Source organism: Echiichthys vipera (genome assembly GCF_963691815.1).
Source record: "Echiichthys vipera genome assembly, chromosome: X".
NCBI classification, from domain to species: domain Eukaryota; kingdom Metazoa; phylum Chordata; class Actinopteri; order Perciformes; family Trachinidae; genus Echiichthys; species Echiichthys vipera.
In genome coordinates this window covers 36,626,662-36,649,803 of record NC_139825.1, presented here as the reverse complement: position 1 = coordinate 36,649,803, position 23,142 = coordinate 36,626,662, and the positions used below count along the sequence as shown (strand labels likewise).

The 23,142-nt window shown below is 42.3% G+C and overlaps 1 protein-coding gene across 1 annotated transcript; it reads left to right on the top strand.

Moving 5' to 3' along the window:
* The first annotated feature begins 601 nt into the window (after positions 1-601).
* On the top strand, positions 602-19,654 carry prickle2b (prickle homolog 2b). Its single transcript, XM_083938361.1, has 8 exons — positions 602-825; positions 6,743-6,926; positions 12,234-12,347; positions 12,929-13,066; positions 15,155-15,358; positions 15,948-16,134; positions 17,083-17,973; positions 18,220-19,654. Exons 2-8 carry the CDS (start codon positions 6,795-6,797, stop codon positions 19,158-19,160), a joined length of 2,607 nt encoding a protein of 868 aa, XP_083794487.1. The 5' UTR covers positions 602-825; positions 6,743-6,794; the 3' UTR covers positions 19,161-19,654.
* Positions 19,655-23,142: the final 3,488 nt, after the last annotated feature.

The window sequence follows — 23,142 nt, the reverse complement described above, 5'->3', positions numbered from 1 at the left end:
CTCTGCCACAGAGGTTTAAAAAATAAAATAAAAATAAATAAATAAAAAGTCAAATCTATACTCAAGATGTCCACTTTGCTTTTTCCTGAGCATTCAACCGCATCTCATGGTTTTCCTCAGCAGTGTGAATAGTTGTAACTGAGCTTATTCTTCTTTGCAACACAGTCGTTTTGCATTCTGTCTTTTAATTTGGTAAAATGAATAAAGAAAGAAAGAGAAGAAAATATATTTTTTTTAATTGTGTTTTTATTTTGAAAGTGCAAACCGGAAACCATCACCTCATATATACGCACTTGACACCGGTTAAGGATTAAAGTACTCCTATTCAGTGGGTCTGTCAGCACAGCAGCGAGCGGAGCACCTCCAACGCTCCGTGTCCTTTCGCAGCGAAAGTCCGTAAGGGTGTTCACTCAGAGCCGACAGCATAATACCGCTTCTGAGGGAGATTTCTGTCTTCTTCGTTTGGATTTTTCAGATATTCCGGCGGAATCTGCGCTGTTTGTTTGGATCTGTAAATGGAGATTTGTTTTTTTACGCACTTTTTACGCTTTCTCCTCAGTATTTGCTGAACTCCTGAGACTGTTTGTGGAGAGCGGGGGGGTTGACAAAAGGCTTTTAAACGGAGGGGGTAAATGTAGCAGAGGGGTGCAGGCACCACGCAGCGGGGTGAGGGAGAGAGTGGGGTGTTTTCGTGGCAAATCTGTGGCGTTTGGAGTTTTGAGGCAAATCCTGCAATGTGGAAGACGTATTTTAAAAGCAACACCAACATAACAACCAGCGCCGAGGTCAGGGCTATGGCTTCCCTACGCCGCCGTTTGTAAGAAGGTAAGCAGCTGATTATCGATTGTTTATGTTGCGTTTGGAGCTTTTTTGTAGCGCGACGGACGACCCGACGGGGCTTTGAATACGTCATGAAAACAATAATTCAGTCACTAATATCTTTAGGTATGAAAACGACTTTAATCTTTTTACTCTCTCCTTGAAATGTATGCGTTAAGAAGTCACACTACTGAATATCAAAGCCAACTTTCCGATTTAAAGTCAGTGGGCTTTTAACCTTGGTTTTCGCCTCTTTCTCCGTAGTCACTTTACTCATACAGGACTGTTATTGGAATGTAAATAACACCATGAACGCAGAGTTTTGTTGGACTCGTCTCACACTGTAGTTCTCTCTGCAAAGACGTGTTCTCGCCGGTTCATGTCCCCCACCCCAACCCCCTGTGGAGCAATGGTCCAGCTACTGTGCTCTTTCGATAGTCTTTGTTTATTGTTGTGCAGCCTCTGTTCCATATGGATTGTAGATCGTTTAGTAAATAAACAGACTCATAAGTAGGCCTAAACTTTTTTTTAATACCCCCCCCCTCCAGTCTAGTGTTATAATGTTGTCAATATTTGAGTCTTCCCAGTTGAGAGGCTCCAAACCTTTACCGAGTTTGCTGTACACTGCATTGGAAACAAGCGGCATAGTTGTAGCTCCATTGAAGTTGTTTTTAAGGAGAACTTCGCGAGACTCAATGCAGGCTAATTGACCCATTTAGATGGCTACCTTTTGGCCTAAAGGGTCACTGGATTAGCACATGAATGGACTGACGGGGGGATAATGAATAATGTGACCACGCAGCTGTCTGCAGTATCGTTAACTGAACTGACATGAGCCTAAACGCCAAATCAAAATTATTTCGGAAATCCAAAACTGCTTCTGGGAAATAAAAATTGTACTGCATTGGTTGCTGCTTTTTCCCACTTACAAGAAAGAAAAACCAACATAATATTCCAATAAAGTTCCCATACAAGGACTGGTAGATTTCCTGAGACATTTTTATCCTATAATGAATCATAAGCCAGTCGACCAAAGCCTTTTAATGTATGTTACTGGTTAACACATTTGCTAATGATCCGGTACTGTCTTTCCAGTGTCTGAGAATGTCCTGAAGTCTGATCTGAGGTTGTCTTGGAAGCTTGTCCCTTCCATGACATCCCCCTGTTCCCATCCAAAGTAGTGTCACTTTATGGAACAAGTCGACACTGAATGAATAAGTAATGTGATCCAGCCTCAAGTAAAGCGTGACTGCAGCTGAAAAGCGTCCCAGTCTGATGTTTCATGAATATCTCTCTCTCTCTCTCTCTCTCTCTCTCTCTCTCTCTCTCTCTCTCTCTCTCTCTCTCTCTCTCTCTCTCTCTCTCTCTCTCTCTCTCTCTCTCTCTCTCTCTCTCTCTCTCTACCCCCTTTTGCTTCCCACTTCCCACACAAGTCCCATACCATTCACTTCTCAAAAAGAGATATTATAGGATAAAAAGCCTCTTCCAAATCTGCAATTTAAAAATTAATGTGACCATTGAGTCCCAGTGGTGCTTTAATGTATGTGTTGAAGTAGTCATAAGGTTACATAATGTTTAAAGCTAGTGCTTTATAACACCTTCTGAAAACCTCAAAAACCACTGAAACAAAATATTTTAAATAGCTATTAACTGTAATGGACAACAAAAGTAATTTCTACAGAGATAAGTCAGTGATTAGCATTTTAACAACTGCATCTCCCACAAGTCATGCACTATTACAGGGGTCCTCCAACGATTTTTGTTTTGTACCTCCATAGAGTTAGGGGACACACAAGATAAAGGTTTAAAAAGTAGTTAAAACTGAAGCAGCAGAGGTCGAGATAGCTTCACTGTTTAAGTCTGTAGTATGGTCAAACTCCAAAAACACTGGCTCCTACAGTTCCCATAATACACCTCAATAGCATCTGTGGAGTGTCTAATGGAAGCAGTCGTGTTGAATGCTAACGAATTAGAAAGATGCTTATATGTCTGTCTCCATTACAGTAGAGGAAACTCATCATCAGGTTGATGCCAGGGACTAGTTGAAAAGAGAGGATTTTATATAATTTGTTATGACAGGTGGGTGCAGGCCTAGTCTCTGTCCTTGCCATTCGCTGCATCTGGTTTCTTACTAATTTGCTGCTAATGGAAAATGTCTTTGTCATGGCTGATTCTTGTCGGGAAAACCTCCAGTCATGTTCAACTGTGATTAACTCCTAAAGGCTCTGAAGTCAACATGCAGCCCAGTGTAGGTACAAAGACTTTGCTTGTACATTGGTAATTTGTGAAAAATGGTCACCAATTGTTGAAGCCCAACAACAGCTTCTAAACACTGAAATGTTGCATTCACCAAAACAATACAAAAGGCTGTTAAAGAGAACAGAGTCTGCCCCACACACACACACACACACACACACACACACACTGCTAGAGAAAATAAAGGCAGCAAAACAGAAGACAAGACTTGGCTGCAGTGTGTGCGCCCAGCTGTTCTCTTCTCTGTGCTCTCCTCTCTTGTCATTCAACCTCCTACTTTTACGTAGAGTTGCCATTTAAAGATGGGATTTTAATGTGGCCGTCCAATGTGATGCCATGGAAAAGCTGAAGTGGTTTTGGGAGCTGTTCAGGAATGAAAGTGGAATGAGGTTATACTTCCTCGACTGGCTCTTGGATACAGTTGAATCAGATGGTTTTCTAACGCTTGGGTTGTATAGCCTCCTAACCATAACCCTGGAGTTAGAGTTACAACCCCAGCCCTATTTTTTTTTTTTTTTTTTTGCCAAACAAAGATAATTTTGAGTCAACTGTTTTGCTTTGAAGCACAGTATTAAAATGTTAAATTTGATCTGAGTTTTAAGATGGCTTGTTCGGCCAAACTTGACACCACACTTGCTGAAGATCTTGCAGCAGTGACCTAAAGCAATTGAACAAAGTCTATATAACTGTAAGAGAGGCCTATCAGACTCTAGTTACATATTAAAACCACTGTGTTACCTTGGTTACAGAGCGAATCTAGAGGAGCAAAGTGATGATAATTAACCCGATACGGTGAATCATTGTCCACTGACATCATGGTCACAGGGATGACTATCCAACAACAATACCCCCCAGGTCTTGAACAAACCCCACACTCCAACTGACCAATGATACACCAGCGTTTACATCTCCCGGGGGATGGAAGCCCAGTCATGTTTGAATAAAGAACAAGCCTTTTAACCTTGTCTTTACCTCACAGTCATTTATAAGGCTTCAGTGATGGACTTGACTTGTATTACCCCAGTCCCCAAATCTCTTCTAATTGAAATCATGTAGATTACAAGGGGAAGCTCTGGGATTAAGTTTCAGTGTAGGGGAAATCCCAGGCATGTGCATGAAGCGTGTTGTAAATCATGAGGATAGCACGGGAGGGAAGGAGCAACAGGCCCCTGTAGGCCTCCAGTATCTCTGGATGTGTGTGTGTCTGTGTGTGTGGGGGGGGGGATCAGATGTTTTCCAGTTGAATCACTTGAGGAAGGTCATAATCACACATCTGGCCTGAGATAGTTGGTCGGAGAGGTGCGTTTCTCCAATGGTTACAAGCTTCTCTGCCTCCAAATTGAACTCCACAGAGACTATAGACTGTGGGGCAGGGAACTTGTAATGTGTCTTCTCAGAAGGAATGCGCTGTGAAATGCTTTCCTTCAGCTCAGGCTATTTGTATACCCTTATCTCCAAGAGTTCCTCCTCACCCCAAGGCAGAAATATCTGCTAACCAACTGGCAGTGTCTCAGAAGAGCTGTACGTACGCGCTTAAACCTTTCTGCCTATCCCGTGTTTGTCTCTCACTTACAATCATCATCTTCATTGTTAGTTTGAGTTCTTACATGCACATTTCTGTGTGTCAGCCAGTTAATCAGTCCTGAATTGGTAATGATGCAGACGGTGCTGGGCTGTAATAAAGCAAGCTGCGTCGCCTCTGGCTATAGCATCATGCCGCAGAGACAGGGATTTGCCAAACACCAGTCTGCCTGTTTGACAGCTGCTTGATGACTTTGTCTCCCTGAGCTATATCGATGCTTATCATAACTATTAACATTCATGGTGATGCTATCTGGACACTTTTTTGGATGAAATTCAAGGGGTCAAGACTGGGGCTGGCCCTTCCACAATGAAGTCTACCTCTTAGCTCAGGGTGGCATTGAAAACTTGAGTTGACACTAATAGGCTGTAAGGCTCCTCAAGGAGGTTGAGGAAACTTAGGTGGTGATGTAGAATTCATGCAACTTTAGACCTATATATTTGCTGGTTTTCTTTTTAAGGGTTACCTGTCTTATGACCAGTTGTGGCATGTCCGTGAGGTGTTTTACTTAGAGAGCTACAAGTATTTCTAGTGTCTGTTCTATCATCAAACTCCATCAGTGCTAAGCCGAGGAGACTGAAGTGCTTTGTTAACCGAGACTCAACCCCTGAACAAGAAGTGCTCCTTTTGAATGACAGATTAGGTGAGACTTGGCCAGCTCTCCACGTGATGCATTTACAGATCCTCGGCCGACCAAGCTGTCATTCTGTCAAACGATGTCCTGAGTGTCCTTAAGCTCCTCCATAGGGCTGTCTGTCAGATAGGCAGATGTCTGTCTGGGAAGGTAATGGGATTGTCTCCCTGGTTTGGTCGCCTGAGGTGCAACAAGGGCTAGTGAGATGCAATCTTCAGGCCAACCAGGGTTTCGCTCTTAATGCAGGGGTTTAAAGCTGTCAAGGGCACAGGAATCTGTATAAACAATGTGTTCTCCCTTTGGATCCAAGTACAGACCTGGTGAAGGTGGCCTATATTTTAATTATAATCCATGCACTCAGGTATTTAACCCACATTCTCTTCTTTTTGGGATATGTCTCACAAGCTCTCTGTCATTCTCCAAGGAGTACTTCCTTTCTGTTAATCCCAATATTTTGTAAGACAACACTCTAAAATGGTTGTTTGAGTCTTTGCAATGCAACAACTCTCTTTATTACTTCCTGGACATGAAAAATCAGTTAGCAATAAGAGTGTCAGTATCAAACACTTCCAACTCTCTTTTCTGTGGAAAATTATGGATACTTTCCCTTTTAAAGCTGGGTGGGTCCCCTTGAGTAATGAGAGTGGAGCACTGTCCTAGCTAAGCATCTGCTAGTGTTTCTCACTAACCTTGTGCATAAGGGAGTGTGGTGTGCATGTTACTGTGTTTGTACAGTGCTGCTTTCCATCACTGTCATTGGCTGTATTCTGCTAATTTCCATGGCCTGTCTGTGATTATATCCTTGTTCTCGGTACCCCAGAGGATTGGTGAACGTTGCATTTGTGGTGCCGACAGTTTATTGTGAGGGCTGCAGTGGGGAGCCTTGACCCTTTGAACTGTGTGGAGTTCACATCCTTTATGGAAAGAGGGTCTGCAAACAGATTTCATGCGGTTTTGAACAAGTCAAGACTTTCACAAAATTATTTTTGGGAGGGGGCTTTACTATGTAAGACGAAAGGCTTGGGTCACATATTTTCCTTTCTTTTTTACAGGTAGTCTGAGGTTACCTTTTGAAAAAAAAAAGCAATTTGGTTATTTTTATTTTCAGTGATTAATGGCAGGCTACAGAGGCCCAAACAGCAACTGCAGCATGACGTCTTGTTTCTGCTGAAACTCTATCTCCCCAAATGTATTTCTGTTTACACATTGATTTATTAAACTGAGGGTTTGTTTTCCCCTTAATGATGGTACAGGCTGGGGTATAATGAGTTAAAGTGTGCATAGTTTATTTGCAAAGCACAAATCACAGTGTAATTTAGAGGGTCAAATAACCATTGCTGTCATTTCTAATCCGAGTCTCTTATTCCATTAAATCTTTCATTCATATATTCATGTTGACCAAAAGTTCATTGGCTTGACAGATGTGCTTTGTCTGTGATTTGCCCTGCTAGGAAGATCTGTGTGCACTGCAAGTGTCGTCGTGAGGAGCATGCAGTGACAGCCATGCCTGTAGAGATGGAGAAGACAGTCACCAAGCTGATGTACGACTTCCAGAGGAACTCCACCTCCGATGACGACTCGGGCTGTGCCCTGGAGGAATACGCCTGGGTACCACCAGGACTCAAACCTGAGCAGGTATTGGCATCTTACACTCATCTGTGCCGCACCACATTCATCCTGGACGGCACCACTGGGGTCTGTGTTAAACATGTGTAGAACTGTACACTTTTCCTGTGCAGTTTCTCAGCTGTTGTCAATCACTCCTGATTGCGGACATCACATAGTCCACTGTTCATCCACCCACCAGAAATGTCCATATTAAAGAGATACCCATTTAAATCCAGGTCTGTGTCATGGCAATGTTGGCATTGTTTCAGATGATTGATGTTTGACCTGTCTCCGTGGATTTCGGCAGCGTGTGATGATGCGTTACCAGTTATTCAGCAGATTTATCTCCAAATTAAGTGTCTCTTTAAATTAAAAGTAAAAATGTGTTATATTTAAGCATTTAAACCCACAGCTTTGTTCTTTTCTCAGAAAGTGTCTTTCCTCTATGTTCTAGTATTGTTTGTTATACAACAGAGGCACGTCAGGACTCTTAAAATGGATCAAATGACAATGAGTCTCCAGGGCTCACGTTACACTCACACTCATCAAACAGCTCTGATTTTGTCACACGCACCACAATGGGGGTTCAGGAAGTTCAAATGAATATACAAAAAGTGACATGTTTAGTGTCTTAAATCATTTTATTGTGGATGGAAGTCCAAAACAGAGGGGGGAAAGGTTTCCAGTCATACACACAGACAGTTCAGTTATACGATTGTGTGTACTATGTTAAACTGCATGTCTATATATTTTGTAACTTTGCAGTTAGTGCTGCAGCTCTCCATATTATAGCTCACCAGTTATGCTGACTGCTCCTTCTGCAGGCTAATGGGTTACAAGGATTGTGTGGCTCTAGCAGTTAATCTCCAATTCTTTCCGCCCGGCAACATGTGTATAGTAGGTGTTATCGCCCACCCGACAACTAAGCTAAGCCGGAGTAACACACAAACGCATTAAATGATTCCATACATGTAGAAGAAAATCCTCTTTTACAATATTCTACTGAACCATGCGTGTACACATGTGGGAGGGTTTCCAGTTTTATGGGACGATTCAAGCGTTTATAGAAGCTGGTTTCATTTTGTTGATGAGCTGAAAGCAATGAACTGGCCAATACAATGTTGCCCTCTGTTTTCACCTCAGGACTGAGCACAGCTATTTTTCATCTCCCTTTAGGGTCACACATCTAACCCCGAAGTCAATTAGATTCTCATCTAGTGGTGATATAACCTCAGTGCAGTATCACAATATCACAATACTAAACAGCCTCGAAACCACTGTTTTTTCTGTATTTTGTGATAAGAAATTGTGAATATTAAGAACAGCCTTAGTGAATAGTGTCCATAGCTGTAGAAATTTCTATTTCCCAACCTGACATCCAAGTCATTCAAGCTGTGGAAACATGTTGTGTGACCTCTCACAGAGGTGCGGAAGCAGGCTTGATGTGGGGCTTTTCAACACCCAGCCTTCCTCTGCACAAGGTAAAGACAGAGAGAGAATAGAGGGAGATGGTAAACACAAAGCTAATCTCCAGGATCTAAAAGGCGGCTTTAGGTTTCACCGTAGAGAGCGAGGGCTGTGTAAGAATCTGCTATTTAGCCAGCAGTGGTGTAAAGTCACCACTCTGTAACAGGAGATTTCAGACCAGGACTGTGGTATTCAATCATATATATCTGGAGGATTATGAGGGAAAAGTCAGCACTTAGTTGGGACTTTTCCGCTCTCCTGTGTACGTTTGCATTTTTGTCAACAGTCTCTGAAATACAGGCCCTTTATCACCAATGAGCCATTACTGAGTGTGCTGGAAATATAATTGGGCCTGCCAATATTCTCTCTCCCACTGTCTTCTCTTGCTCTCTTCTCTCCATCATTCCCAAGTAAAATTCTTGGAGGTTGCCAAGTTAAAGCCAAGAATGTTACTCAGCATTGGCCTGTATTTGGTGTTTTATTTTTTTTACCATCGCGTAGCAAGAACTGCAATCTAGTGTGCAGACTGGACTCTGCATGTACCAGAATCTGATTTTGTAATTTGCACTTGAACATGAAATCTGCTTTTTTCAAACAGCTAACATGGGATATTTGAATAGAAATTCAGTAGACTAGAGGTCTTTCCAGTTTATGAGAGGGACCCACAGCTCTGACGTGGATAACTTAACTTGCAAACAACAAAGAGCCAGTCTCAAACGTACCTGAGGCCATTTTGACCTGTTCCAAAAAGGGACCTGAGGACAATTAGACTCGTTCCCATACAAGTTCAAGGACCATGAAAACCGTCAGCCCCTGACCTGATTACAGCCAGCAGCTGTGAATGGGAGATAAATGATAAAGCTATAAATTGCACTTTAAACACCAGTTAATGATAATGTCAGATCAGTGAAGCCACATCAGTTTGCCACACTGTCATCATGGCTCGAGAGATGAAAATGTCTCAACCCGAACCTAGACTATATCTCAACAACTGTTGAATGGATTGACATGAATGTGTGTACAGATGTTTATGGTCCCCAGAGGAGGAAGCCCACTGACTAGGTGATCCTAAACTTTTTTCCTAGCATCACCATGAGGTTGTTTAATGCTAATTGGCTTTTTTTTCATGCTAACACACCAAACTAAGAGTCTTATCTAGTTGGTAACCCCAGATTTGCAAAACTCTTGCGAGGTGGTTATGGTTATACACACTGACCTTGAATGGTTAAGGTTATTTGGTTGAGGTTAGGCATTGTAATTGAATGGTTATGGTTGGACATTGTGCTTGAATTATTATTATTATACCCCCTAAACATTGGCACATTTATCATTTTAACTGTGAGCATTTTATCATGCTAATGTTAGCACGTGGCTCAAAGCACCGCTATTTGTAAACGCAACCTCACAGAGCTGCTAGCTTGGCTGGGGAGCATACTATGTGTTCTCAGGGTGCTATGTTCCCTATTTCAATATATATTTAATATGACACATTAAAGATATATACCAAATGGTTTTACGATCTCAGCAAGACTTTTTCTCAAGGTCAGATGTTCAATCTATATTTCCTTCAATTTTCCTTCGTCAATATGTTGAAACCACCTACATCGTTTAGCCTACTTATGTTATACTCCCTGAAACCTATAGTTTAGTACTAGTAATAGTTTCCCTTTAAGCCCTTTATAACTTTCAAATGCATTGCACTGCCCCCATATCTGTACTGACTGCAGTGTTGAGCTGTGGGCACTTTTACATCTCTGCAAAAACGCGAGAAGAGAAGGACAGAGAATGAAAACACAGCGGATCAATTCATAAAATGAACACTATTTTTCCCACCATGTTTGGCTGCAACTACTAGTGTTTTCTCAACAATATAATATCTCTGTCCACTAACCACTGTAAAGCAGCTTGTTGGGAGAGAAAGTTAGAACTGGTGCCTGGTCGTGTCTTTTCTAGCACTCTGACCATTAACGGCAATTGAAACCAGCTGTGTGAAGTGATCGCTCTTGTCCCTCAGTTGAGAAGTCCTACCATTTGCTTTAGCTTCTAAAAACACTCCTTTCTGTACAGTTTGAAATTCTGCCCTGTCTTTAGTTTCGTCTGCTTTCAATTACAGTTATTATCACAAGCTGCTCCTCCAACTGTGTCCATTATGCACATGGAAGTGTGTGTGAGTGTGTGTATCTGTCTTTAGATCTTATCCTCGGGGCAACGTGCCTTTCACCTCCAGATTGAAACCCTGTTGTTGTTGTTGGAAGCATGTTTCGTAATTTATCATCAGCAGTATGTGTCTGTGCATCTGGAAGCACAGGCACTGTGTGATTTACCAGCGCTTGACCACAGTCAGTTTTTTTAATGGAATATCCTGAGATCCCCCGCCGGCGTCCTGAGCCGTGCTGATGGACACGGATCCTGCGTCCCTCACCAGCACCGGTGGAAGCCAACAAAAGCAGAGCAGAAGGAACTAGGTTACACTTACAACAAGAGGTTACTGCTTTAAATTCATCCAAACACAAACATACTTGTGTAACACTTTAAGGAAATGCTTGTCTTGATAAAGAATAAACAATTAAACTTTAATATATGAGAGTTTTTTTTAAAGCAATATTTTAATATAGGTATCTATGTACCGATGCGTGTCTGCATTATTCAAGTTCATCAGTTTTTGTGTGACAGACTCTGTGTTATTGCCAAGGACAAAGCTGATGGCTTCTAGTCAGTAGATCCATTCAGTAGACAGATGGATCATTAAGATTGGCGTGAGGTAGTCAGCAGGTATCGATCGTGTTCTCCCTCGCTACATTCCAAATCTTTTAATATGTGTTCTGCTGTATTGGTTTTGTTTGTTTCTTTCATTGATCAAACATCTTGTTCATTGTTTTACTTTTACTCTCTCGTCATCCATCGAACATGTTATTTTATTATTTCCCTTTCGACACCTCTCATTCTCCTCTTTATTTCCTGACCTCAAATCTCCCTTTAAAAACCCAAAGGCATTCATGGTTTGCACCCCCTCTAATCGCATAAATATATGACTGCCTGACCTCTGTTATACCCCGGCCCCCCGATACAGTGTAATAAAAAAGACTGCAATAAATAACAAAGAGATGACACTCATTGTCTGCTGCTGTAATGTAAAGAATGTCCAAAGCAATTTGGGATGGCCAGATTAGCATTAATCCTGGTGTCGCAGACATTCGTATGCACACGCACTACTACATGCATTCCTGTTAACCAAGTGTGTGAGTGTGTGCACATTTGACAGGTCAGCAATGCATTCCCATGTCAATGTGCAAAGATGGAGAGGTGAGTTTCCATTAAGTCTCTGCTGGTGGTCCGTAAATCAAAGTGATTTCTCTTTGTGTGTGTGCGCGTGTGTGCATGTATTTTGTCCCTGCACAGTGACTCCTTTTTGTGCTGGAATGATTAATAGACATTGTAATAATAATAATACCATTTTGTGTAATTTATCAAAAAAAGACATTGCAATAATTAACAATTTTGTGTAATTTATCAAGTAACAATGCCAAAGAGGTCGATTGTATATTCTAGCGTCTTCAAATGAAGATGTTTAGCCTCTCTTTGTGTCATATAATTTTAATATGTATCGGTTTAAGCTTTTTGACTGTTGTAAAGATAGAGTAAGTAATGGAAGTGTGAGAGCTCTTGGTTTACATTTTTCCTAATCTTGTGATATTTTATATGTAAAACAACCAATTAATCAAAAATTAGGAACCGTGAGCTTAATTTATAATGAAAAGGATCGTAGGCTGCAGACTGAGAGTATTTTGGGCTTGTCACCTAGTTTACATGTTGCAGATATGTTGTTGTTCTTCATCACTCTCCTCCTCTCTCTGTCTCTTCGTTCAGGTTCATCAATACTACAGCTCGCTGCCCGAGGACAAGGTGCCCTATGTGAACAGCCCAGGAGAGAAATACCGCATCAAACAGCTGCTCCATCAGCTCCCACCCCACGACAATGAGGTGAGAGTCCAAACTGACCCCTCCCCCACCATCTCCATCCATCCATCTATCATCCCTCCCTCTCCTCCCCTCCTTTAGGGCAATACAGAGATAAGAGAAGGTAGGAGACAGACAGGAAAAATGTAATCTGTCTTATAAATGAGCAGGAATGAGATAGTGGGGTGTGTTTAACATTTTTACATCAATAAACAATTACCACAATTAATGTGAGATATTTGGACATTTGACCTTTATCGCCTCTACATTAGCCTGATAAATACACTGAGTTGCGATATAATTGTCATTATTCAGTGTAACATAATGTTCATGTTTGCTCATTTCTGTTTGAGCGGGAGGGGTATCTTGTTTAGCAGAGAATGACATCAGGGAAGCAGTGGTAGAAGTTGCTTAGAGCTGTATATTGGTGAGTCCCTGTTGCAGAATGGTTAACGTAAATATCACATAACCGCATCCACAGTTTTTAGATTCCACAGTTTTAGATTACAGTGTTTTAGATTCCAGTTGCAGCGATCAGCACGTTATTCTCCTCCTGTAAAACCAATTGGAAAAACCTGTGTGTGTGTGTTCGTGTGTGTGTGTAGGTACGCTACTGTAACAGCCTCGACGACGAAGAGAAGCGAGAACTTAAGCTCTTCAGTAACCAACGGAAACGGGAGAACCTGGGCCGCGGCAACGTCCGGCCATTCCCTGTGACGATGACTGGGGCAATCTGCGAACAGGTAGCTGACAAATATTGGCAAAAACATACACCTTTGTATCATTTGCCCAGCAGTCAAGAGTAATGACAAGATTTAAGATGATCTGAAAGCCGCCCGACTTTCAAATGTCATTTCTGTATCCCATGACAAGCGAACTAAGCGCGTCAAGATCAAAGGTGCATCATGTGGCTGGCGGAATGAAAGCAATGAATCGTGTGACAAGACATATGGAACAGCCCACTGGCATTTCACGTCTTAGTAACGATGTATGAGAGGTGCTTTATGTTCACATATAAAGGGCAGAGACACAACAGTCGTCTGCTATTATAACAATGTTGTGACCTTGTCTGCCTCTTCTCAACGTGTTGTTGTAAATAGGTCATCGTAGTATGTTTGTCTACATTTATTCCTGTAGTGTCCTTATGGGACTACAGAGTGTTCTTTTAACACCAAACTAGCGTACTTCATCACCGAACCGTTTACTGTGTGTACAACAGGCTTAAGCAAAACAGAGGTACACTATTTTGTGTTGGTGCCCTGGGTGTATAGCTGCTTTATAGCTTGCGTTGCTCATTCACTCAGCAGACACGCACACATTCACGAGGGAGCAGATTGTATATTGATTGAACTCCTTACGCCCCCCCCCCCCCCCCCCTTTAGCCTCCTTGCAGAAGTTCGCTCTGTGCCAGTTAGATAACCTGATTGTAACTCTCACTCCATCTCCATCTTCCCACCCCTCTAAATCTAGTATTCCCACCCGACCTTTCCTCCCTGTCTCCTAAGTACTCACTCTCGTTTATCTTTTTCCGGCTTCTCTACCTTTACACCTCCATGCCGATCTCGCTCTCCTTTTTATCCTCCGGTATATCACTCAATTTGGATTTGTTCCTTTTGCTTCCATCAACATCCTCCAGCAGCCATCCAGCTTCCTCTCTGTGTCTGCGCTTGCCCTCACCGGCTACATATGCAAACAAACACACTCGTGATCTGAGTCTTAATGCCTAATTGTTTTAAAGACAGAGATGCACTGATTTGATACACCAGATCTGTAACCACACTGATACTGACCTTATTAAGATCCCATGAAATTGGCACTTAAACTTCTTGAAAGTTAAAAATGTTACTTCTTTGAGAACTGTACATCTTCAGTGTTCATCTTCAAGATCCAGCTTCTCATTTGTAGGGCAATGCTGCTTTTCTTCGTCTTATGGCATAGCAAAAATAAGCAATATGAAGATGTGATCTCGGGCAGGAAATTGTGAATGACATTTTTCACTATGTTCTGGCATTTTATCAACCTATTTAGTCATCACAAATGGTTCAACAATCCCAACATTCTGCCCTTTCCATCAAATCACACTGCCTCTCTAGTAGCCCTGTTTTAAACAGGACACATTAAGAAAAAAATTGCCTTACAGGTTTCAAGATGACGCCCCATACATTAATTTTGGTTGATGTTCCTTGTACAGGAACCAAAACGTTTTCAAACTGTTTTGAGCCCACAGAGTGTACACATATGAGTCCATCTCTGGTCGAGCCAGCTGACTAGATGCTGGCTACATGTTAATGTGATTGGGAATAAAATAATTTATTGGTACTTATCATCAAGATTTAAATAAATTGTGAATAAAATTGTGTTTGTGATGTTTGATTCATCATTTTACTAATAAAGATTATCTTATCTATAGCCTTTACTTTTCAAATTATTGTATAAGGGGAAAAAGTAATTATTACATTTTATATGATCTTAAATTTCTTAGGTTCTTAGTCACTGTCATAATGAAATGGTAATACCAGAATGAACTTTATAGAAATTCTATAGACCTTGATGTTGATGTTATTATTGTTTTGGAATTGTGCCTCTATTGACACTGACTGCGTATTAGGACAGGAGGCATAGGGAGCATGAAAAGTCAACCAGGTGTACAGAACTACAAAAAAGTACCACGGTTAAACTCTGTATCAGCTATTACTCTGAGTTTACGCATAAGAATTGGTTTTGTAGAAAAAAGTGGAATCTTAATAGTGACGAGTTCTGACAAAAGCTGTAATCATTTACTCAAAAATGCTCCTTCCTCTTCTCCTTCTTCTTCCTCCACCTCTTTTTAGTGCCGAGGCCAGATAAATGGTGGTGACATTGCTGTATTTGCGTCACGGGCGGGTCACAGCGTGTGTTGGCATCCGGCCTGCTTCGTGTGCAGCATGTGCAATGAGCTCCTGGTGGACCTCATCTACTTCTACCAGGACGGAAAGATCTACTGTGGCCGCCACCATGCTGAGAGGCTGAAGCCACGCTGCACTGCCTGCGATGAGGTAGTCTTGTCACACACATGCCTGCACATGGACGACCGTGTGTTAACAGACGCACATATCACTTACTTAAACATACTGTGCCGGTAATGTGGGATGGTGTTGGTAGAGCTATTTATTAAGTGTTTACACACGCAAACTTTACACAAATGCATGCCTACATACACACCAAACTGGCTTCCCAGCACACACTGTCACAGTTTAACACATGCAAGGTTTTTTTTAATCTAATGGGGTCAGCTCACAATATCCTGATCCCTCAACCATTAGTACTGACTTACACTCTCTCCAAATGGGGACAGAATGCTGTTAGTACTTAAAAAGCACCCCAGTGTTTTAACAGCAGCGTAATTAAAAGCAAATGTACCATCTAGATTTCACCAAGCCCCCACACACATTAGCCTCCTACACAAGTCAGTGACAAAGAGGATGATCTAAGAGTGGGAAGCTGCAGTGGAGAAAGTGTTGTGTATGGTGGGGGAGGGAGGGCAAGCCTTTGCCCTGTCAATCAGCACGCAGTAATAACCCAACTGAGGTTTTACCTCTGAGGATCTGTGATAAACGATACTCCTTCTTATCTTTCCTTTCTTAGATCATCCTTGCGGACGAGTGCACTGAGGCAGAGGGGCGTCACTGGCACATGAAGCACTTTTGCTGTTTCGAGTGCGAGACTGTGCTGGGAGGCCAGCGCTACATCATGAAGGAGGGACGGCCCTACTGCTGCTCCTGCTTCGAATCCCTCTACGCCGAGTACTGCGACTCCTGTGGGGAACACATCGGTATGCTGCTCGCATCTACGACCGTTAATACAAAACTGCATTAATAACCAAATGGTCATGCAAAGGATGGAAACATTGAAAAATCAAGTGAAACATTATTGAGCTAATAGTGACCTTGTTTTTTCGTAGTGAGTAACACAGGAGAAAAAAGCTACAGTAGAAAGGATGTGGCCTGGTTTTTAGCAATTTATTACAGAATGATGTCATAGTCAGGCATTTGAAGCAGGGGCACATAGTAAAGGAACAGAGACCTTAGCTTTAAGAGAACGGAAATATGTACAGTATATATCATGCAGCATGTTTTCATCCTAGACTCATGCATGAAGTATCAACTTAATACAAATGTAAACCTTTCACAAACTGTAGTGTTGGAGGCAAACCCACTGAGAGGAGAAACCAAGGTATTTTTCAGCGAGAAACCTTCACATTAGCACCTCCTGGCCCCATGCCACCTCCTGTTAAAACTGTATGTGTGTGCGTATCCCCACTACAGGATGCCCTGGTGTGATTTTGGCATATACCTCTCATCAAATTTTCTAGGTAATTGTTTGTTAGACAGGATATAGAAAAGTATTTGGATAAAAAGCACAACTGATTATGCATTGAAACCATCAAAAAACACGCTTGAGCCAGATGGCAGCCATTAGCAAATAGCTGGTTTTCTTTCTCCCCTCAACAACTGTATGCATACTTAAAATGCAGCCTGTTTATACAATGCTAAGAAAGCTCCATAATGAATTTGCTCCCAGGCGTAGTTAAGTTACAGCCTCCAGCTCTATTTTCTCACTCAACGACCAACTTAGCCACTATTTTCACTTAAAACAGCATTTTAAATAAAGACATTAAGATTTTAATTTCAAGCTCTTGATAATGACATGGCACTTTGTATTTTAATTGTGCCTGTGCATAATCTTATTTTGCATAAACCCATGTGCATCTTTCCGACAGGCATTGATCAAGGCCAGATGACGTATGATGGACAGCACTGGCATGCCACAGAGGGCTGTTTCTGTTGCGCACGCTGTAAACGCTCTCTGCTGGGTCGGCCTTTTCTGCCAAAGCAGGGCCAAATCTTCTGCTCACGCTCCTGCAGCCTGGGGGAGGAGCCCAATGGCTCAGACTCCTCCGATTCAGCCTTTCAAAGCGCTCGCTCAACAAGAGAGTCCAGACGCAGCTCCAAGGCAGGTAAGAATGCAGGAGGAGGCGGTGGAGTTCAAACTGAGAGATTTTCAGGCGAGGTGGACCCACTATCTCTACAAATGGATCTTCTGAGTCTCTCCAGCCAAACACCCAGTTTGACTCGTGAGCCACCTGCTTGGCAGAGCCAAGAGCAATCAGGTGACTGCTATAATTATGAATCCCGAACAGACCCAACTGCCAACCCCACCCCTCTCCAGCTCCTGAGCCAGTGCAATGTCAGGACTGCCTATAACCCCACCTGCTCTGGACAGAATAATCAACAGCAGGATCACAGGATCAAGGAGAATGGAGGTTTAAAGAGACCCCCCATCTCAGCAATGAAGGGCCACTCTCTGAACGAGATGTGGTTCCAACAGCCAGCTCCAGAGAAGTACTATCCACCCAAACTGAGGAGCCAAAAGAGCTTCACAGAGGTATCACATTGTTCTCAGCACCACAACGGCTTCTCCTCTGACAAGCGCTCGATCAGTTTGCATGGCTTTCAGAGGGACAGGGACGGAGAGGCGGGGCCTCCAGCAGCAACCCAGGTGGCAAGAAGCAGGAACCCCATCAATGCACTTAACTTTACAGAGCAACTGACCCCACTGGAGCAGACCCCGAGAGGATCCATGGAGTCCTTGGCCTTGTCCAATGCAACAGGTGGGTACTATAGTAGCCGGTAGACCTGTGCTTGTTGCTGGTTTGGCGCCATGTTAGCATGACTAAGGGCAGCGGTGTGTTTTTAAAGAAGAGTGCTAGTATCACAAGTGTATACATACCAACTTGTGCTGACATTGCTGGTTGTGTGATCTGAAATTCAGCTTGACAAATATCGTCTTAAATTTGATGGGATGACAATGAATAAAAGACAAAGTTGACACTAAATTCAACTCTATTTCTTTACAGGACACTCAGCAGATGGAGGAGGAAAGCGTCAGGAGCACCTTTCTCGTTTCTCCATGCCAGATCTAAGCAAAGACTCTGGAATGAACGTGTCGGAGAAAAGCAACATGGGCACCCTCAACTCCTCAGTGCAGTTCCGTAGCTCGGAGTCTGTTCACAGCCTCACTGCCAGTCAGCCCTACATGGAAATGGATCCTCCCAGGTCCTCCCAGTACCAGGTGCAGTACTGCGACCCTCCTGGCATAGGTATGGGTATGACTCATTTACCGCCTGGCTTCACCTTCCAGGAGGAGGATAGGGCGAGTTTGGTGAGCAGCGCCAATGCTGCTCGCCTACCACCCATCAGTGAGCGCAGGGTGGGTGGTGTCGGTGGTGGAGGCTCTGGAAGGGGAGCCAGTATCCGAATAGATGCTCCAGAGGAGACTCCTCAGAGGCGCCGGCACCACCACCGCTCTCGGAGATCCCGTCGGTCCCGTTCAGAAAACGCTCTCAACTTGGTGGCAGAGCGAAGGGCCAGACCTCAGGAAAGACCACAGTTGTGTGTCCGTGAGGATTATGACCGTTTTCCTCCACCAAGGAGTGCCAGGGACCATTTCGGAGGAGGAGGGGGAAGATACCAGCCCCAACCCTTTAGGCAGTGCCCCAGAACCACTTCAGACCTGACTCTTCAGAACCCTGGGGCTAGCAGACGCCCTGGCTTGAACCAATACTCCTGGGATGATTACGATGACGATGGCTGGTGTTCCACCTGCTCTTCGTCCTCCGAATCAGAGGACGAAGGTTACTTCCTAGGTGAGCCGATCCCCAGACCCATCCAGCTGCGCTACCTTAGCAACCAGGAACTCGTCCGTAAGTACAACAACACAGGGATCGGAGGACCTAACCGCAGCGGGCAGTTACACACCCACAAACGCAGAAAAAGCAAGAATTGCATTATCTCCTAACACCTTGTCTTCAGGCAAAGAAAATGACTCTTTTTCCAGCTTGTGTAGTACACTTCCATCTTCCATCTGGAGAAAAAGAATAAATAAAACTCACGGTTCATTTATTCAGTGTTGTTGAGTGTTGAATATCAAGTAGTTGAAAGTGATGAATTGCAGTCGGTAAACAGTGAAAAAGCAACAGTGTGTGCATGTTTGTTCATTTAAATGTGTCAGAATATCTCCTGAGTATTACGGCTAACAGTTACATGTGCAGTTCTAATCAAGTCACTTTTATTAAAAGCTGATGTGCAATTTTTTTTTTTATCAGAACTTAATTCCCATGCAGCAAACAAGTGTGCAAGGTAGTCAGATTGGTACAGTTTAGCTTTTTCATGCGATGTGATTTAGTTATAGGATAAACTGTACTATTGTATTCAGTTCATAGCATGTACATAGGTAAATGAATTAATAATTTCACTTAAGTTAAGGAAGTCCATGTAAATATGGTTGTAAAAGAGGCCTCACATATTTTTATATTTTGTATGGATAGAATCATTTATGTATTAAATATATATAATGTAGAAATAGACGATGATAAAAACAACTTATGCATGTTTTATTTGGCTGACCTGGTCCTGCATTTGGAATAAAGGAGTATTTCAGTGAGTGCTTTAATTGACAGCTGGTGTTTCTCTCCCGAGAATGACAACACACATGTTTGGTATTCACAAGAGTGCATAACATTCATCTTCTCCATCTGTTTAATGCATAAATTAATGACAATGTGGTGTAGAGGTTGATTAGTAGAGTCACCCTCCATTCGGTTGTTATACTTAACATCTTAACGGGTGCTGTCACATTCGAACACACAGAGCTCCATTGTCTCAGAAACAGATGCCACTGAAGTTCTGGCTTATTGCATCAGCCTATGTACTGTAAATTAGAATCTGCTGATAAAGGTCTGGGGATTTATTTATTGAAATCTGGTGATTTTTTTTTTGTGCAAGTATGTATGGCATGCTAGCAGTGTGGCTTGAGGGATGGCAGTGGGCTCACCACTTCGGTCCAGGCAGAAAAATCTCAACTATTTGATGGACATTCATACTTTCCAGTCTTTTGTGATCCCCTAACCCTAATTTCTATCTTATCCAGTGAAATATCTCAACATCTGTGAGACTCAAAACATTTTGTAGCGCAACCATGACATTTGTGGTTTTGAAGGAACAACTGTCGGATGGATTGCCATTAAATTTGGCAGAGAAATTCCGGTTTCCCTCAGGATTAAATGTAATAACTTTGATGATCCTCTTCCCTTAGGATTAAGCATCATCGTCATGTTAAGTTGTCTAACTGTGACTGTAAAATATGTTATAAGGTGTTTTTACACTGGACAGCAAGTCAGAAATTTGGCCGCCTTTTTGTCGGCCTTGTCCGCGTATTCAAACAGATTGTGGCATATTGCCGGCCTGATTTAGCCCTCCAATGTGCCAGCTAGGACCCTACACATATTGGCGACTCAATTTCAATGTAAATAGAGTTTTGGGGCTTGCCGGCACATTGAGCAGGTGGCCAATGTGCTTCACGTCACATGTTTAGGCTTCGCCTATCCCAGAAAGCAGGCTTTTGGGAAAAGAAGAATATTCCGTCCAGTTTCACATGAAATCAAATTGCCGCCAATGTGACACCTTTTCCGTATAAAAACACCTATTAATGACAATAAGAGCATCCAGGGGATGTTCTGAGTATATGGGTAAATTAAGGGTGTATTTTGTTACCTGGCACATCAGCTGGATTCTTGTGATATCAGAGGATCACGTGAGAATTGCAGGTTCACATATGACACGGCAAATACATCTTTTCATCTTGTCAGTGAGCCCGCCATTCAGCATCCTGGAGAAGATACTCAGGGTAAGGGGGGAGTTCAAAAGAACATCAATGTTTCCTAAAGAGGTGTGCACAGATGGTGCAGGAGCATCAGTTATATCAGAACTGGAGAGTATATCTTCCTTGAAAGACGAGCAAAGAATGGCACTGAAGGCATTTCTTGATGGAAAAAAGATTCTTGCTCGGCTGACTCCGCCAGCCCATATTAGACAGTTGATTTATCCAATCACCTGCCAGGTATGTTTTGGAAGTGGCTGACCTTTTCCAGACAGTTTCCAAGGATGGCTTCTCTGATGGTTCTGTGTATCAAAGCGTCTGACAAGTCAGATTAACATTTTGGGTTTGGGGAACTGAGAAGAGGACAATAGAATAAAGCTCTCCCATTCATTGTCTATAGATCAGCTCCAAACTGTAAACTTGAAGACATTTCAATTTTGAGACATACTCCTCTGGTTTGACATAAAATAACTCATGTTCTCAAAGGTGCTATTGATCGAATTGTCATTCTGAGCATGCTATGCTGATATCAAAATTTAGTCCAAAGCCATTCCACCGAATCAGTGTCTTTTCCCTCCCCAGGACATTATATGCATAACTATGCATGAAAAGTATGCTTTTAATATATATTATTATCAAACAGTCCTCCAATTTCTCCTATACTTGCAATTTGAAGATACAGTATGTAAAACCTTGATGAAAACTACCAAGAACACTGAAACAAATCTAACAAATCTTCTACACCCACTTTGGGCCATTTCACAAGTGACATGATCAACAGGAAGAATCATCTTCTGAGTCTCCTTAAGGTCATGACCAAAATGTGATTCTCTTACTCTGTTTTTGATATTTTAGTCATATTTTAGTCATATATATAGTCATATTGTAAGTATAACGGAGATGGTCGATATCAACTTTCAGTCCTATTACCTAATTTATTTATTTTTTTAAATGTAAGAAGGTTTTGGTAAGCCACTTGAAGCGCTAAGTGTTCTCATGCTTTTAGCATCAATGCCACGTGGCTACATTTTATGTATTTGCTAATTCTATGATAAAAACTCAATTATGTTACTATTTAATTTTAATACTACTTAATTTGAGGGATTTGTCATTCATAAACCAATGCAAAAAATACATTTAATGTCAAGAGATTTAATGTCCATTACACATTTTCAGTAGTTACACTTGAAAAATTTTGAACACAACATCCAAAAGGCACTGCTTTGGCACAATTGTGCTGCTTCCAAATACTGCCTCAGTGAACCACTAGCATAGCTTGTAAGTAAGTTAAATCCTAAACAAATCCTCTGCTCCCATTTAATTATTAGCATATACACTATAACAGGTTGTATCTGTCTTAAGCAGTGACATACCGTAAATTGGATTGCCTCTGACATACATGTGGTCCGGGGATTACTACCACTAGCCCCTATAATCCACACGCACACGCACACACACGTTAAGAACAAGGTGTGTGTATGTCAATCTCTTGATAAGAGGCGTTCAAGCACACATACTGTTGACATGATTGGCGCACTGATGCATTTATTTCACCCAACTTCAACTTCCAAGGCGTGTGCCCCAGTTTTTGTGTTTACCCTGGGACACTCGGATAACTCCCAGACAGGGAGGAAAAAATCCTAATTTAGTCAGCCATGATACGACTTAACCAGCTGCACAAACACGTGAGATACATTATGTCAGACTGCTGATGGCCTGGTCCATAAATGTGGACTTTCCACTGCTTTTAGAAAGTCTTCAAATTACGGCTGCAGTCTGTTCTCACATCAGCTGCAAGTTTGGATGATTATTACTGCCAGTGTCAGTGTTGCTTAAGTGTAATGAGACATACAATAAAACAAACACAAATGTCTGTTTTCAGTAATGTAGATGTCATTGTCCTTGACACTTGAGTTTTCCTTACATCATCATTAAACTACTTTGTTTCTTTATTAGTCCTTTGCCAGACTTTTACCCAAGCGTGGAGTGTCTCCATGCTAATTAAAAGCAAATCAAGGCCGTACAATGAGGGGTGCCACAGAATGCAGCCATAAGCTTCCTGGGACGTGCCATATTTACAGTAGTGGATGGTGGGGAGATCATCCTCAAGTTGAGTGGATGC